General features: G+C 36.9%; 1 protein-coding gene across 8 annotated transcripts in view; it reads right to left on the bottom strand.

The window, feature by feature from the left end:
* Positions 1-15,644, bottom strand: part of ANK3 (ankyrin 3) — a 511,319-nt gene that overhangs the window by 165,538 nt on the left and 330,137 nt on the right. For all 8 annotated transcript variants that reach the window (XM_087432174.1, XM_087432165.1, XM_087432166.1 and 5 more), the window contains exon 9: positions 5,109-5,207. In XM_087432174.1, the coding sequence (XP_087288300.1) occupies positions 5,109-5,207 (99 nt within the window). The remainder of the gene's footprint in view (positions 1-5,108; positions 5,208-15,644) is intronic.

Below are 15,644 nucleotides of genomic sequence, written 5' to 3'. Positions count from 1 at the left end.
TACTTGATATTGAATATTGATTCGATTATTAAAAAAGTTCTGACGACAACCACACTTCATCTTCTCACATCAATGTGTAGAAAGGAAAACCTTCCCTTTTTCCATTAGTCTGGCGCCCCCGTGTGTCTTTGATGAGGAAAGGCAAGGCACTGACCCGCTCATTAACTAACGCTTGCCTCAGTTAGCTTAAATCAACTGGGTTCAATGACAGTTAATCATGTGCAGTAGGAATGAGTCAAAAATTAATTTATAGAGCTGAGGGAAGAAATGAATGCAGTCAAAGGTAAACAAAACCTTCAAAATGGTTAGAGTGACACTTAGCATTCAATACATGTTTCCTAACGGAGGCAAAAACAAAATATTAAGGTGTCAGTCTTTTAAAGCATGTTCCTTTAAACATGGAGGCAAAGTGGAGGAGCCTGGGAAATTCCTAGAGAATCCAATTATCGAGAAAAACTCTATTAATTACTGTAACATAGTTTAACATACGGAGGGTGGCGACAGCACATTAAGTTTCCAAAAGAGTTGTCATCAGTGAACTTTGAAAATAATGATATATTAAATATGCACTGATGAACCAGGTACTTCTGAATCCTCCGGGCTGAGTTATTTCCCCTAATTTATCTATCAACGACATAAAAGAGGAGTTTGAGGTAAGAAAATAAAATGTGAGCCTTCCTTTAGGCACTCTCATGGCATCACTCACATACTGTCATATATTTCAATTATTTGTGTTCCTTGAAAGTAAGAGGTTCATGGTTATAATTTCCCCATGTTGCCCAGCAGAGAGCCTTGCATATATAGAAAGAGCTCAATAAATATTTATATAAATTTTTGTGTGTGTGTGAGGAAGATCAGCCCTGAGCTAACATCCATGCTAATCCTCCTCTTTTTTTTTTTTTTTGTGCTGAGGAAGACTGGCTCTAAGCTAACATCTATTGCCAATCTTCCTCCTTTTTTCCCCCAAAGCCCCCGGTAGATAGTTGTAAGTCATAGTTGCACATCCTTCTAGTTGCTGTATGTGGGACACGGCCCCAGCGTGGCTGGAGAAACGGTGCGTCGGTGTGCGCCCAGGATCCGAACCTGGGCCACCGGCAGCGGAGCACGCACACTTAACCGCTAAGCCACGGGGCCGGCCCCAGTATATTTATATAAATTTAAAGACGTCATATACTGTTAGTCAATCAGAATATTTCTGTCTAAAAAATTCCACTCAAACATTTTGAGCCAAAGTAGAAACTAAGGTGCAACAAAGGATGGGACTGTTTCTCATTTGAGATACTGCCACCCATGAGCATATGCACTCGTGTATTTCCTGCCAAAACATTCCTTTGCTTTATGTTTTGATACAGTTTCAGAGAAAAACATGAAGTAAACAAAGAAAAAAAATCTGAGAAAACAAATGACTTAGTGGAGAGTAGAAATAGGAGGCAGTGTCAATAAAAGAAGAGGATTAAGAAGTACAAACTTCCGGTTATAAAATAAATAAGTCATGGGGATGTAATGTACAGCATAGGGAATATAGTCAATAATATTGTATCAGCTTTGTAAGGTGACAGAGGGTAACCAGACTTATTGTGGTGACCATTTTGCAATGTATACAAATGTCGAATCACTGTTGTACACCTGAAACTAATATAATACTGTACGTCACTTATACCTCAATAAAAGAAAAAAAAAAGAAGGCAATTCTCTAACAATATATAAAACAACGATATATGAGTGGGAAAATTATAGGTCATTGGAGAAGGACAAGAAGAAAGTAATGACCATCTGCCTTATGGAGAGGGGTCTTATTACATATGACACCCTCATCAAGCTGAAAATATGGATCCAATGTGATGGGTTTTCTTAGCTCAGAAAGATGAAAGTCTTGAAGAACTGGACAGATGGTCTTAAAGTCAGGAATGCATTCATTCCTTTAATATTCATTCAACAAACACATATTGCCTTATGCTTGGGGTACTGCATCGCATAAGGCAAGGCTCTTGCTCTCATTTTACTGAAAACAGCCAGACAGCAAACAAGTAAACAGACTAAGAAGAAGGCCTCTCTGAGGAGATGACATTTGAGTTGATAAATGTGTGGAGACTGCAGAGATATGGAATAAGCTGAGGGAACTCAGTCTGAGGGACTAGGAAATGAGAATAAACTTCTTGGTGTATTCTAGGAAGTGAAAGAAGGCTGGTTGGCTGGAAGATGGTGAGTAAGGAGCAGAATGGGAGGAGATGAGGTGGTCAGATTCTGGTAAGGAGTTTTTTCTCAGTGCAGGGGGAAACTTCCAGGTAAACACGGTAAATGTTAACATGTGTGTTTATCCATCCTTTCCCAAAATGCCACTAAAAAGCAACAAAAAAATTTAAAAGGTAAAATCTGCAAGGGCACCTAAGTGTGTACATGTGTACACCCACACACGTGGGAAAGGAAGCAAAAACGAATGCATGATGTCTACAAATTTTGAAATACGAAAAGAGGATTTAAGTGTGGTAACGTTTAGCAGAAGAGAGAAGGCTGAAACCTAAGTGGCTGTGGAGGAGTATAATCAGTGGTACGCTGATAAATGTTTAACAACAGCTCTTCAAAAAAGAAAAGCCCCAGTATGTAGCATCTGCCAATTTCCATGGTGTAAAGACTCCCCAACAGGACATTACTGAATGTGGAATTGGGAAGAAATGTACACACCTTGAGAGAGGCTCAAAGATCTGGCTCCAGTACATCACTGGCTATAACAAAGACAAGCTGATTTACCTCTCAAATCCCCCCAAGGCAGGGGCTATGGAAACACAGTATCTTGAAAGATAAAGATGAGGCTTGGGGCTGACAGCAGGATTGCTTCACCTGCATATAGAGCTGTCAGGTCTCCAAGCCCTTCCCAACCCAGCAAAGCCAGATAACTGCCCCTTATATCCTGTAGGAAACCAGGAGTTTAGTCTCTGGAGAAAGTGAACCAGAGATTCTGGACGCAGGGGCCCAAGGTTCTGGACTAAGGCTAAGGCTCTGGACTAAGAAGAGGTGCCCCTAAAAAAAGGAAGGACAGTATAGATGTTAGGGGTGTGATCTCCAGAGTTAGGCTGCTTGGGTTCAAATCCTTGTTCTGCCACTAGCTGAGATATCTTGAGAAAGTTACTTTATCTCTTTTGGTCTCAGTTTCCTCATCTATAAAAAAAAATTAATAGTAATTCTAGTACCTCGTGGAGTTATTGTGAAGATTAAATGGGTTAATATGTGAAGATTAAATGGGCAAAATGCTTAGAGCCTGGTATGTAGTAATCACTATGTAAAACATCAGTTATCATCATTATGATTAAAGTATGCATAGAGGACAGGGAGACTGATAGCCCCTTTTCCTTTTCCTTACTCTGAATGTATTCACACAGGTGTACACTGCAAAAGGTAGGAGGATTCGTCTCCCAAAAAACTGAACTTCTCAGAGAAAAGGTAACTAATCCTGACATTAGATGACCCACCACCACCTGATACACCTGAGCAGAGCCCTGTCTACACTCTCAGAGCCTCCACTCAAATGTTAGTGCCTGACCCTTACGGTTGGTATGGACATTTGTGGGAAAGCTCCAAAATGACAGCGAGAGCCAAAGCCAACAAAGAGAAAAAAGGAAATCTGAGGACTTAGGGACAGATGAGAGGCAGAAAAAAATTAAAGAAAAGTTATCTTGAATGTTCTCAGAAAGGTAATAGAAAATATTGCATTCAAGAACTGGATGCTTTAAGAAAAGAAGCTACCAGAGAATAAGAAAATGTTCCTGAATATTAAAAGCATAGAAGAAAAAAATCAAGATTTCTCAGAAAAAAACCAAATAGATAATGAGATGATCAATAGGAGAAAAATGATGAGACAATTTGATCTTTAACTGTGCCTGTATTGCTTTGATAAAATGAAAATTAATTTTAAAGAGAACAATGGGAATTAATTGGAGGGTTTTTAGGCAGGAGGTTGACACAATTTGGTTGACAGTTCATATGGCCACTCTGACTGCAAAATGGGAACCGGATGGTAAAGGAGCAAGGGAGGAAACAGTAAGGAAGCTATTATAATGGTTCAGCGAGAGATGATGTGGCTCAGACGACAGCAGTGGGGTAGAAAGTAGATAGATATGGACCACGTGAAAGGAAAAAAGAACAAATATAATGGCTTAGATGAGAAGTATTTGCAAGGCCAAGATGTGATCACATACAATGAAAAATTGTGGCTGGTGAATTCTGTTGGATAATACCTCTCACGGCTCACTAATCTAATCCCTACATTTCAAATGAGTGATGGAATTATTCAGACCACTGCAACTCTGTCCATCTTCACTAGAGTTATTGAGGAAACACTGACCAGAGTGCAAACAGGAGTAAGATATGCTTTTTTTGTTTTGATAAAGTTTAGAAATTAAGAAATATGTAAAGATTAATATAGCTTCAAAATCACTGGTTTGATTAATAAAAATAGTAGTGACTCTGAGGTAGCTCGTATGTCCCAAAACTTATTTACAAATATTCTCTTTTTCAAATAATGTCAAATAGTTTTACCATTAAAAAATCCAAAAGACACCGTGTAAAATAATTTTTTTCAGGCAATCATCAGGCAAACAATCATGTTTTTTTCAAATATGTCAACTTCCCCACAGGCCTAAGCAAGGTGCAATCTTTCCAAAATTTCCAGTCTTTATCAGTTAAATGATATCCATGGCCTCTTTAATGGTCTGTGACCTCTCAAGAAATACACTGAGGAGCTGGAGAAAGAAAGCCAACACCTAGGCTTTAGAGACTACAGACCTCGTAGTTATTCTTTCCCCAACAAGCATTTATTTCTGAGCTATCAAAATTTCATAGAATAAAATCAAGCAGTAAGTGTTCCTGAAACAAAACAAAAACAAAAGCAACACACACAAAAATGACTTTGTGATAGTGTGCATTCCATCTAAAGGCTTCATAAACCCAAACTTATTTTGAGGTTCTCCAAAGATTTGGTAAACATAGCCACTCTAATTGCTAAATTGAAACTATGGCATTTTCTACCTGATTCAAAAGGCTGAGTTAGATAAACAGTTAAGGGATTCAAAGCTAAATACAGTCTAATGTCCAAAAACTTGGGAAGAAATTACCTTGGTTTTTGAAAGAATGGGGGCAGCTCGATCAAGCAGCATTTCCACCACCTGCTCATGGCCACTCCTTGCTCCACAGTGCAGCGGCGTCAGACCGTCCTATTAAACAAAGGGCAACATCTTCAATTAGATTCAATGGGAAATTCGATAAATGCAGTGTATTTCTTCAAGATTCAGTGTGGCATCCAACGTGCTGTGGACCAATGAGCTTCATGCATTTACTCACATATCTCATAAAATAATTTCATATTTTAAAATTTCATTTTAAAAAGGAACTAAATTTTTCATAGTTTTAGGTAGTTGCAAAGTGTATAATTTCCCACATATTAGAATACTGACATTTAAAAATATAACTGTTCAAAACACTGATGAAAGAAACTGAAGAAGACAAATGAATGGAAAGGTATCCCATGTGCATGGATTGGAAGAATATTGTTAAAATATCCATACTACCCAAACCCAGCTATAGATTCAATGCAATCCCTATCAAGATTCCAATGACATTTTTTTAAAAGAAGTAGAAAAAACAATTCTAAAATTTATATGGAACCATAAAAGACTCTGAATAGCCAAAGCCATCCTGAGAAAGAAGAACAAAGCAAGAGGCATCACACTTCCTGATTTCAAGCTATACTATAAAGCTATAGTAATCAAAACAGCATGGTACTGGCATAAAAACTGACACATAGACCAACGGAACAGAATTGAGAGGCCAGAAACAAACCCACACATATACAGTCAACTAACATTTGACAAGGTTGCCAAGAATACTCAATGGAGAAAAGATAGTCTCTTCAATAAATGGTGCTGGGAAAATTGGATTTCACAAATAAAAGAATGAAACTAGACCCCTATCTTACACCAATCATAAAAATTAACTCAAAATTGGTTAAAGACTTAAACGTAAGACCAGAAATCACAAAACTCCTAGGAGAAAATATAGGAAAAAAGCTCCTTGACATGGGTCTTAGCAATGGATTTTTGGATATGACACCAAAAGCACAAGCAACAAAATCAAGAATAAACAAGTGGAACTACACCAAACTAAAAAGCTTCTGCAGAGCAAAAGAAACAATAAACAAAATGACGAGGGAACCTGTGGAATGGGATAAAATATTTCCAAATCATATATCTAATAAGAGGTTAATATCCAAAATATATAAACAACTCACACAACTCAATAGAAAAAAAATCAAATAATCCAATTGAAAAATGGGCAGAGGAACAGAATAGACATTTTCCCAAAGACATACAAATAGCCAACAGGCACATAAAAATGTGCTCAACATTGTTGGGGCTGGCCTCGTGGCCTAGTGGTTAAGTTTGGTGCGCTCTGCTTTGGTGGCTTGGGCTCGGTTCCCAGGCGCGGACCTACACCACTCAGTGGCGGCCACGCTGTGGTGGCCACCCACATGCAAAGTAGAGGAAACTGGCACAGATGTTAGCTCAGGGCCAATCTTCCTCAGGAAAAAAAAAAAAGGTGCTCAACCCTGCTAATTATTAGGGAAATGCAAATCAAAACCACTATAAGATATCACCTCTCCACTGTTAGAATGGCTATCATCAAAAAGACAAGAGATAAATGCTTTTGAAGATGTGAGGAAAAAGAAACCGCTGTGCACTATTGGTAGGACTGTACTTTGGTGCAGCCACTACGGAAAACAGCATGGAGCTTCCTCAAAAAATTAAAAATAGAACTACCATATGATCCAGCAATTCCACTTCTGGGTATACAAAGAAAACAAAAGAAAAACAGTATGTTGAAGAGGTATCTGCACCCCTATGTTCATAGCAGCTTTATTCATAATAGTGGATGAACATCGTAAGTGTCCATCATCAGATTAATGGATAAAGAAAATGTGGCAGGGCCGGCCCCTGGCTTAGCGGTTAAGTGCGTGCACTCCACTGCTGGCGGCCCTGGTTTGGATCCTGGGCACACACCGATGCACTGCTTCTCCGGCCATGCTGAGGCCGCGTTCCACATACAGCAACTAGAAGGATGTGCAGCTATAACATACAACTATCTACTGGGGCTTTGGGGGAAAAAATAAAAAATAATAAAAAAAAAAGAAAAGAAAATGTGGCATATATATACAACGCAATATATTCAGCCATAAGAAGAAGGCAATCCTGCCATTTGCAACAACATGGACCTTGAGGGCATTATGCTTAGTGAAATAAGTCAGACAGAGAAAAACAAATATCTTATAATATCTCATTCAGATACGGAATCTAAAAAAAAAATGCAAACAAAAACCTGCCCCAAACTCACAGAAAAAAGAGATCAGATTTGTGACTACCAGAAGCCGGGGGTGGAGGAACTGGAGGAAGGTGGCCAAAAGGGACAAACTTCCAGTTATAAGATAAGTAAGTCCTGGACATGTAACATACAACCTGATGATTATAGTTAACACTGCTATACGGTGTATTTTGAAAGTTGCTTAGAGAGTAAATCCAAAAAGTTCTCATCACGTGGAAAAAAACACTTTTTTTCCTTTTTATTTTTTTTGAGATTTATTTTATTCTTTCATTACCTATGAGAGAATGGATGTTAACTTATTGTGGTAATCATTTCACAATATACGTAAGTCAAATCATCGTGCTGTATACCTTAAAATTCTATAGTGCCTTATGTCAATTATACCTCAATAAAACTAAAAGAAAAAAAATAACTGTTCCACTACTCTTTTGAACATCCAATTGAATCTAAATACTATAAGGAAATTGATATCCACCATCTAAAAAAATACACAAACTTTTAAAATAGGAATTTGTAATAGGAATTTTACATTGGTCCTTTTTCCTCTTGCATTTCTATTTCCATTCCACTGCGTCCACATAATTCTTTGTCCACATAATTCTATCTTAATGCAGTATAATTTTATGCTTGAGTGGTTTTTATTGATTACCATATATTTTTCTGCCATGAAAATATATAAATTTAAATTTAAGAAAGGTTTAAAGATTTCCTGAGAACATAAGCCTTTAAATATCAAAAATAAATCTCCTGATTGGAATTATCAGTATAATAATTCAAACACAATTGATCAAAACAGCAAAAATATATCACTAATTCTTTGATTAAACAAGAACAATTTATTAAAAATTCCTCTCTTAATAAGATACATGTTTTTACTAGTTCACCAGTATCTGCTAATGAATATTACTTATTGCTAGAATGAGACAAGAGTTCACCGTCAATACTCTCCTAATTTTTGTTTTTATAAATGTTAGTGCCAAGACATCTTGTCTGCATAAATAAGCAGATGGACTTTTGTTATAGCAGTGTCACTAATTCTCTGAATGCCTTCTGAATTACACGCCAAAAATCACTTAACAATCTTTCACCAAAGATTTTTTTTAATGATCCATCATAAGACAACTCTATTAGGTCTTTCATTTTTGTTGGCAGCAATAGGATTTCTAACCATCCAATATGCAGAAGAATTTGTTATCTAATCATTAATCATGCAGTTCTTAACATGACACCATCATTTTGAACTCTTCCCTTTGCCCCCTCTCCGTCCTTCGTTCCCCCTCAGAGGTTTTTGCATCCTGGGGCCACGTGGGTGAGAGTTAGAGAGTCAGGCCTTTCTTTAGTACTAGAGGAGAAAGACTATTGTATTAAAGGATAGGTGGGCCAACAACATGGATGGACCTTGTGGGCATTATGCTAAGCAAAGTTAGTCAGACGGAGCAAGTCAAATACCGTATGATTTCATTCATATGTGGAAGATAAAATGACAACAACAAACAGACACACAGACACAGAGAATAGATTGGTAGGTACCAGAGCGGAAGGCAAAAGGAGTAAAAGGGCACATGTGCACGGTGACAGATGGCCATTTGGCAATCAGACTGTGGGTGGTGAACACGATGTAGTCTTCACAGAAATTGAAATACATACACCTGAAATTTATATAACGTTATAAACCAATGTTACCTCAAAAAAAAAAAAAAAGGATAGGTGGGAAATGAGAATTAGCAGGGAGTTAAGGAAGTGTAAAGTTATTCACTTAAAACTATCTAAGTGGCCCCAAACCCTATGAAGTTTTCACACACCCCAGCTTATGTGTTGAAGATTTCTGTATTGGCACTTAATACCTACCCTAAGGATAGTAACATTTTAAGACACACAGAAATGTGATTCAGTGTATTCAAATCACTTTCTAGATTGTGTGAGCAGATCTTGAATGTAAGCCTAATTATCCTAACATATAATCAATAAGCTATAATTTTATTTCTAAACTACTAGCCAAATCTCAAACTGAAAATTCCTTAAAAAATGAAATTTGAATCACAAACATTACATAAGCTGATTTGAACATTCTTTGAGCACATTTAACTATTCTGCCTTTTATGCTGACTTAAAACATTTGCTCTTATAAACCAAAGTAATATAACAGTCCTTCAAGTTGGAAACAACATTTTGCTAATAAAATAGAATAAAATAAAATAAAATCTGAGAACAAATAAAATATACCATGAAATCCAAATGTCTTCCCAGTAATGTAAAACCTAAAAATATCTGAAGGAGAAATAATATAATGGTCACATCTACCTTCCAACACAAAAAACATTTCACATAGACCCTACACAGTGATTGTCTTTTATGAGCTAAAATGTCAACTTTGTTTCTTTCATTCTCTCATAAGTAGACTCTAAGACTTAAGAGGTGACAGAATATGTGTAGACATTTTCAAACTACGGTCACAAAGAAAAAATAATTATTTTAGTCCAACTCTTTTATTCTTAAGAATGACCTTCCTCAAAGCAAAATGCTACCTACTGAATACAAAGTGTTCGGGTATCTAAGAACAAAATCTACCTCGACTCGTTAATCCTTTGAAGTATACTGTTCCTTACAGACATACATTTTTGCTGATTTAACCTTTTTAAAAAAGTTTTAATTATGGAAAATTTCAGACTATAGTGGTCAGAATAGCGTAATGAGCCTCTAGGTACCTGGTGCTCAGTGTCAACAATTGTTGCTTCATGGTCAATCTGGATTCATCTATATTCTGGACCTTTTCTTTCTTGTATTATTCTGAAGCAAATCGCTGATATTATATCATTTTGTCTTCACAATTACCTCTACATGGAAGGTGTATATTTTAAACCATTTTATAAATGAAGACTCTAAGGTTCAAAGAGGTTAAATTATTCATCCAAGGCCATGCAGGCTGAATTCAGACTTTAGGCCAGTGCAGATTGTGCAAGACAATCGCGGGATGTCTCGGGAAGAGTTATTAAGACAAAGCCCCTCTCCTCAAACTTTCAGCTACTACAGCCTTCTTTTATCTACATTTTGAAGCTGCTACCTCTGGCCTCTGGAGTTAATTTATTAAAAACTTACAGAATCTATAGACTCAGGAAAGGTGACTTTTTTCATCGGTGCTAGAGCTGTGAAGTGCTATTGTTCTACACACTGTTCCTTTTATCACCGTGTCTCAATGATCAAGTCGGCTGGTTCCTCAAGTTGAGACTCATCAGTTCCTCCACAAACTGCACAGGGCTACCCAAAGCACAGCTCTTTCAACCGTAGTTTGACTTGTAGTATTCTTGACATTGATTGCAAGTGGCTGACTTCTCTGGATCTTCTGCAAATGTGCTCTGGCACTTTTCAAAGGTACATGGCTTTTCAAATAGCCAGAACCCCAGCAGGAGAGATGCCTCATCAGGAAGCTGTACAAGATGTCATGACTGCCTGGCTGCACAGGCAGCCGACCTGGCTGCACAGTGCCGACCTGGCTGTTGGGACATTCATGGGTAAGTTGAAAACTAGTGTCCAGAGTTAATGTAAGATCTTTAATTAGCATCACAGTTTTCACAGTCACGAGGACTGAGACAAGACCAGCGGATCCACAGTAAAACTGAAAAATATCTGCCATTTAGTGGTTCACACTTAATTCAGTTAGGAAAAAAAGAGGAAAATTGGCCGGTATTGACTTAATACTTATTTTTTGGGCAAAAAAATAAACATTTAAAAATTTTAAATTCAAAAAATTTTTTGAACTAATTTATTTGGCTTTGAAATAGGTGTGGTTTTTATCATTCGCTTTTCCTGAAGCACTGTTCTGATTATGATACCCCTGTGTTCAAAAAGATCAATAACTCATTCATGCCTCAGCCCAGTCTAAATTCCTCAGGTTAGCATGGAAAGTCTTCTAACATTAGTTGCTGCTACACTTCGTTCAACTTGGCCTTCTCCTACTCCTTTCAATTCTGTTCCAATTAACAAGCTCTTTGCAGCTCCTGGCAAAAGCTTCTCATTTTCTTGTTTCTCTGCTTTGTTCTCACTACTTCATGTGTCTGGAAGTTCTCTTTCCACTTTCTCGAAGGTTCACGTACTGTTTCAAAGTACAGTGTTTCTTTGAAGGCTTTTCCAACACTAGACGTAACCATTCTACCTTTAAGACTCCTGTCTTATTTTACCTGTATCTCTTTTGAGGAATCTATCACTTTTTACTTGGTATTTCAGTTATTTGTGGGTATGCATTATCATTGCAACTAGTCTGCTTCTGAGGACCAGGTTACTAGTTCAAAGGATATCTGAATCTCACAGAGAAGGTAACTCAGTACAAAGTCTATGAAAGTTGCTTAATAAAAATGACCAAGTAAACAAATGGAGTAAGTGAATGAATGAATTTTGGGGCTAGTCTTTTAAAAATGTCTTCTAGTTAGTTGGTTAAAAATTCCTTTCCTTGTTATCTTTTTTGTTTAAGACTAGACTCATTTTGTACTTCAGAAGTGCTATTAAAATATCTTCCGATCTTTCCTTCCAGAAAAATAAAATTCTTAAGAGATAAGTGACTTGTAAATCAGAATTAGACTAAAGAATATGATTCAGTCTTTTTAGCTCTCTGAATACGAGAATAAGGGAAATATCAGCATATTTGCTCTAAATAAGATTTTTTTCTCTTTCTAATTCAAAATACTATAAGCTTAAAAAAAGAGCCATTGTGGATATTGTGCTTACAACACAGTAGTGAACTGGTGTATTTCTTTCCCTACAATTAGAGCAGTGATTTTTCCAATACAAAAATACGGACTCTTACCTGCTCCCAACCCCTAGAAATTTACAATTAATATAAAGTGTCACTTAGAATGTGTCTAGGACCCACTGTGTTCTTCATCTGCACACAACAGTGTCGACCTCCAGTTGAAAAAGGCTTGGCAAAGGTAATTCTTGGGGCTCAAGGGAGGCTGTCTCAAGAAAGGCAGCATATGCAGTTGGACAGGAGAGAAGGAGAGAGGGATGCTGAGTTGCCATAGTAACATTATGGGAGGGAAATGAAATTGCACGGGGTTAGTAATTTTTTTCCAATTCCCCTGATTTTTAAAGCACTACCATAATGAACAAGTATTCCCTTGGGCAGTATTCTGAAGAAACGCAACTGGCTAGTCCAGATCTCATATTTCATTTCAGTGACAGTAATCTTATTAGTGAGGCGGGCAACTGCACCTGACTGGCTGGGCAAAAGGCTCTCTTGTGTTAGCCTAAAAGCAAAACCCTGCACACTCAATGGTCAAAAAGACTTTCTTTCAGGTCTGGTTTTTCTGAAAAGCATGAAGCAGGACATTAAGGCATCATACCTAGGAATACTGGGTCCAGCACACGTCCTTAACAGGTTGCCTTTGCTCAGAGTCAGTACTGAAATGACACAAATTCATGACTTGGGAAATACTTTCAAAAATAGACATATTTATTTTGATTTGTATCCTTTCGATACCTTTCTTTTCTTCCTCCTAAGCAAAAAACTCACTCTAGAGATGAAGGAATCAAGCAGAGAGAACTCTGTGGATATATAATTTTTGTCTATATTGTAGATATAAAACAGGATGTGATATTAATTGAAAACTGAAAACAATGAAAGAGAAAAGCAGGGAGAGCACAGGAGAGAAGAGTTGTAATGAGAGCCCAAGATAAATAAGGGCATCAGTTACAGTCTAATAGCAACGCTATTCTCATATCTCTATTTTTCACTAAAAATTCTGACCATATCCTTATTCTGTGTGTGTTAGGCAGTTGTAGATTTGGCCTAAGAGGAAGTGAAATAACGTTTTTTGAAACCCGTCTATTGTCACAGGTACTTTATATTTGCGATCTTACTGAATTTTTACAGTAACTCATGAGAAAGGCATCAGAAATGCCATTTATAGACGAGAAAGCGCTCAGGATTAATGTACGGACCCAAGGTCACATGTAAGCAAAGGCTTGGAATTAGAATCTACACTCAGGCCTGCCTCGGACAGATGGGCTGGATTCCTTCTACTCTACCAAGCCACCTCCTCTCAAGATCAAGGATTCATTTCTGCCATTTATATACAGAAAAAAGAAATATCTTTCTCATTCCCTTCCTTGTTGTCCTGCCATACATTCTATATGTTTAAAATTAAGCTCAAATAACATAAAATCCTTCTGTTGTTCTCGCTGCTTGGAAAACTACGACTTTCTCTCTGAGCCTAAAACACACCCTTATGCTATTTGTTGTGTCTTTTCCCACTCTGTTCTTTGTGATTTTTGTCCCTCCTTTCTTGTCTTCTGTTGAGTTGAGTATTATTTAGTATTCTAATCATTGAATGATCAGGTATATCATTGGCTATCTCCTCCTTTGGCTTTTTAACTAAATCTCTTTTTAGTGGTTGCCCTAGGGATTACAATATGTATCCTTATTACAGGCTAAATAATACTATATTATTTATTATATTATTATATAATAATAACATGATATATATCTTATATTGAAATAATATTATACCACTTCATGTATATGAGAATTCTAGAATATTATAATTCCATTTACACTATTAGTGTCATCTTTTGTACTATACATATCATGTTTTACTTCCACATGTATTATAAACCTCATAACAGATTGATATTTTTATTTAAGTAATTAACTTTTAAAGAATTAAGACAAGAAAAGTAGTCTTTTACATTTATCTGCTTATTTATTATTTCTAGCTCTTCTCTCCTATATTTAGATCCACATTTCCATCTGGTATCATTTTCCCTCAGACTGAAGAACTTTCTTTAGAATTTCTTTCAGTGTGTGCCTGGTGGTAACATGTTATCTCAGCTTTTGCTTATCTCAAACTGTCTTTATTTTGCATTTATTACGGAAATATATTTTTACTGGATATAAATTCCAGACTGACGAATATTTTTCATTCACCACTTTACAGATGTTCTACTGTCTTTTGGCCTCCAGTGTTTTTGATGAGAAGTCAAATCACATACTTGTCATTGTTTTTCCATTAATAAAGTGTCTTTTTCTCTGGCTGCTTGAATTTCTTTTCTCTATCTTTGATTTTCAGCAGTTTCAGTATGATGTGCCTCTGTGTGGTTTTCTTTGTATTTATCCTCCTTGGGGTGTGCTAAGTTTCCTGGATCTGGGAGTTGCACTTTATGATTGAATTTGGAAATAAATAGATACATCTTTTCTACCCCATTCTCTTTCTCCTTTGCCTCTTGGACTCCACCATATGTATTTAGTCAGCTTGCTATCATTCCACAGGTTGCTGACATGGTGTTCATTTGATTTTTAATCTTTTTGCTTTCTGAGCTTCAGTTTGGATGATTCTTATGACTTGTCTTCAAGTTCACCAATTCTTTCTTCCTTTGTGTTCAATCTACTTTTTATCCCATCTAATGAATTTTTTAAAAATTTTAGACACTGCTGTTTTTCAATTCTACAATTTCTATCTGATTCTTTTTTTTAAAAGAACCAGGTATTTATCTTGAAATTCCTCTTTTCTTCACTCATTACATCTGTCTTTTCCTTCAGATTATTTAACATATTTATCATACTTATTCTAAAGTCTGCTAATTCCAATATCTCAGTCATCTGTGGGTCTGTTTCTATTACCTAACTTTTCTTCGACTGTAAGTCACACTTTCTTAATTCCTCCCATGTGTATTAACTTTTACATTGTATACTGGATATTGTGAACAATATGTTAGAAAGACTCTGAACTTGTGGGGGCCTGGTTTTAGGCTTTAAACAGCAGGTCTATTTCAGTTTTGTCTTTATTCCTACAGTGATTACTTTGGTCCTGGGGCATAGTCATAACTCCTAAGATGCAGTCCTTCTAGAGTTTCAATAAAAAACCAAAGATGTTGACCAAGCCTCTCTGATGTGGTAATTTCCACCCCTCCCCCTTGTAGTGGTAGCTGCTGAACTTTCTTTTCCATCTTCTAGCTGTTATTGCTCTCTGGCCTCCTGGGAGTCTCACTCCGCATATGCATAGTTCAGGGGTCAGCCAAGGACTGCAGGGAGTTCATACATTGATTTCAGCACTCCCCTTGTGGTTCCCTCTTTCAGAGATTTCCCCTGTAAATACCTGGGCACTCTTATAGCCCCAAACTTGATTCTCTGTCCTCAAGCCAATACTACAGTGACTGTCTGCATGAGTTCTATCACAGTATGCTGTGCTGATTGGGGAGTGCCTGCCATAAAAATACAGATCTCAGCCAGTGTTATTCAGTTCTTTCAATAGTTGAATTCACTCCAATTTATGCCTGCTTTTGAT

This window comes from Ceratotherium simum, chromosome 6, assembly GCF_057802395.1.
Source record: "Ceratotherium simum simum isolate JZ-2026a chromosome 6, ASM5780239v1, whole genome shotgun sequence".
NCBI lineage: Eukaryota > Metazoa > Chordata > Mammalia > Perissodactyla > Rhinocerotidae > Ceratotherium > Ceratotherium simum.
This window is presented reverse-complemented; position numbering and strand designations above follow the sequence as displayed.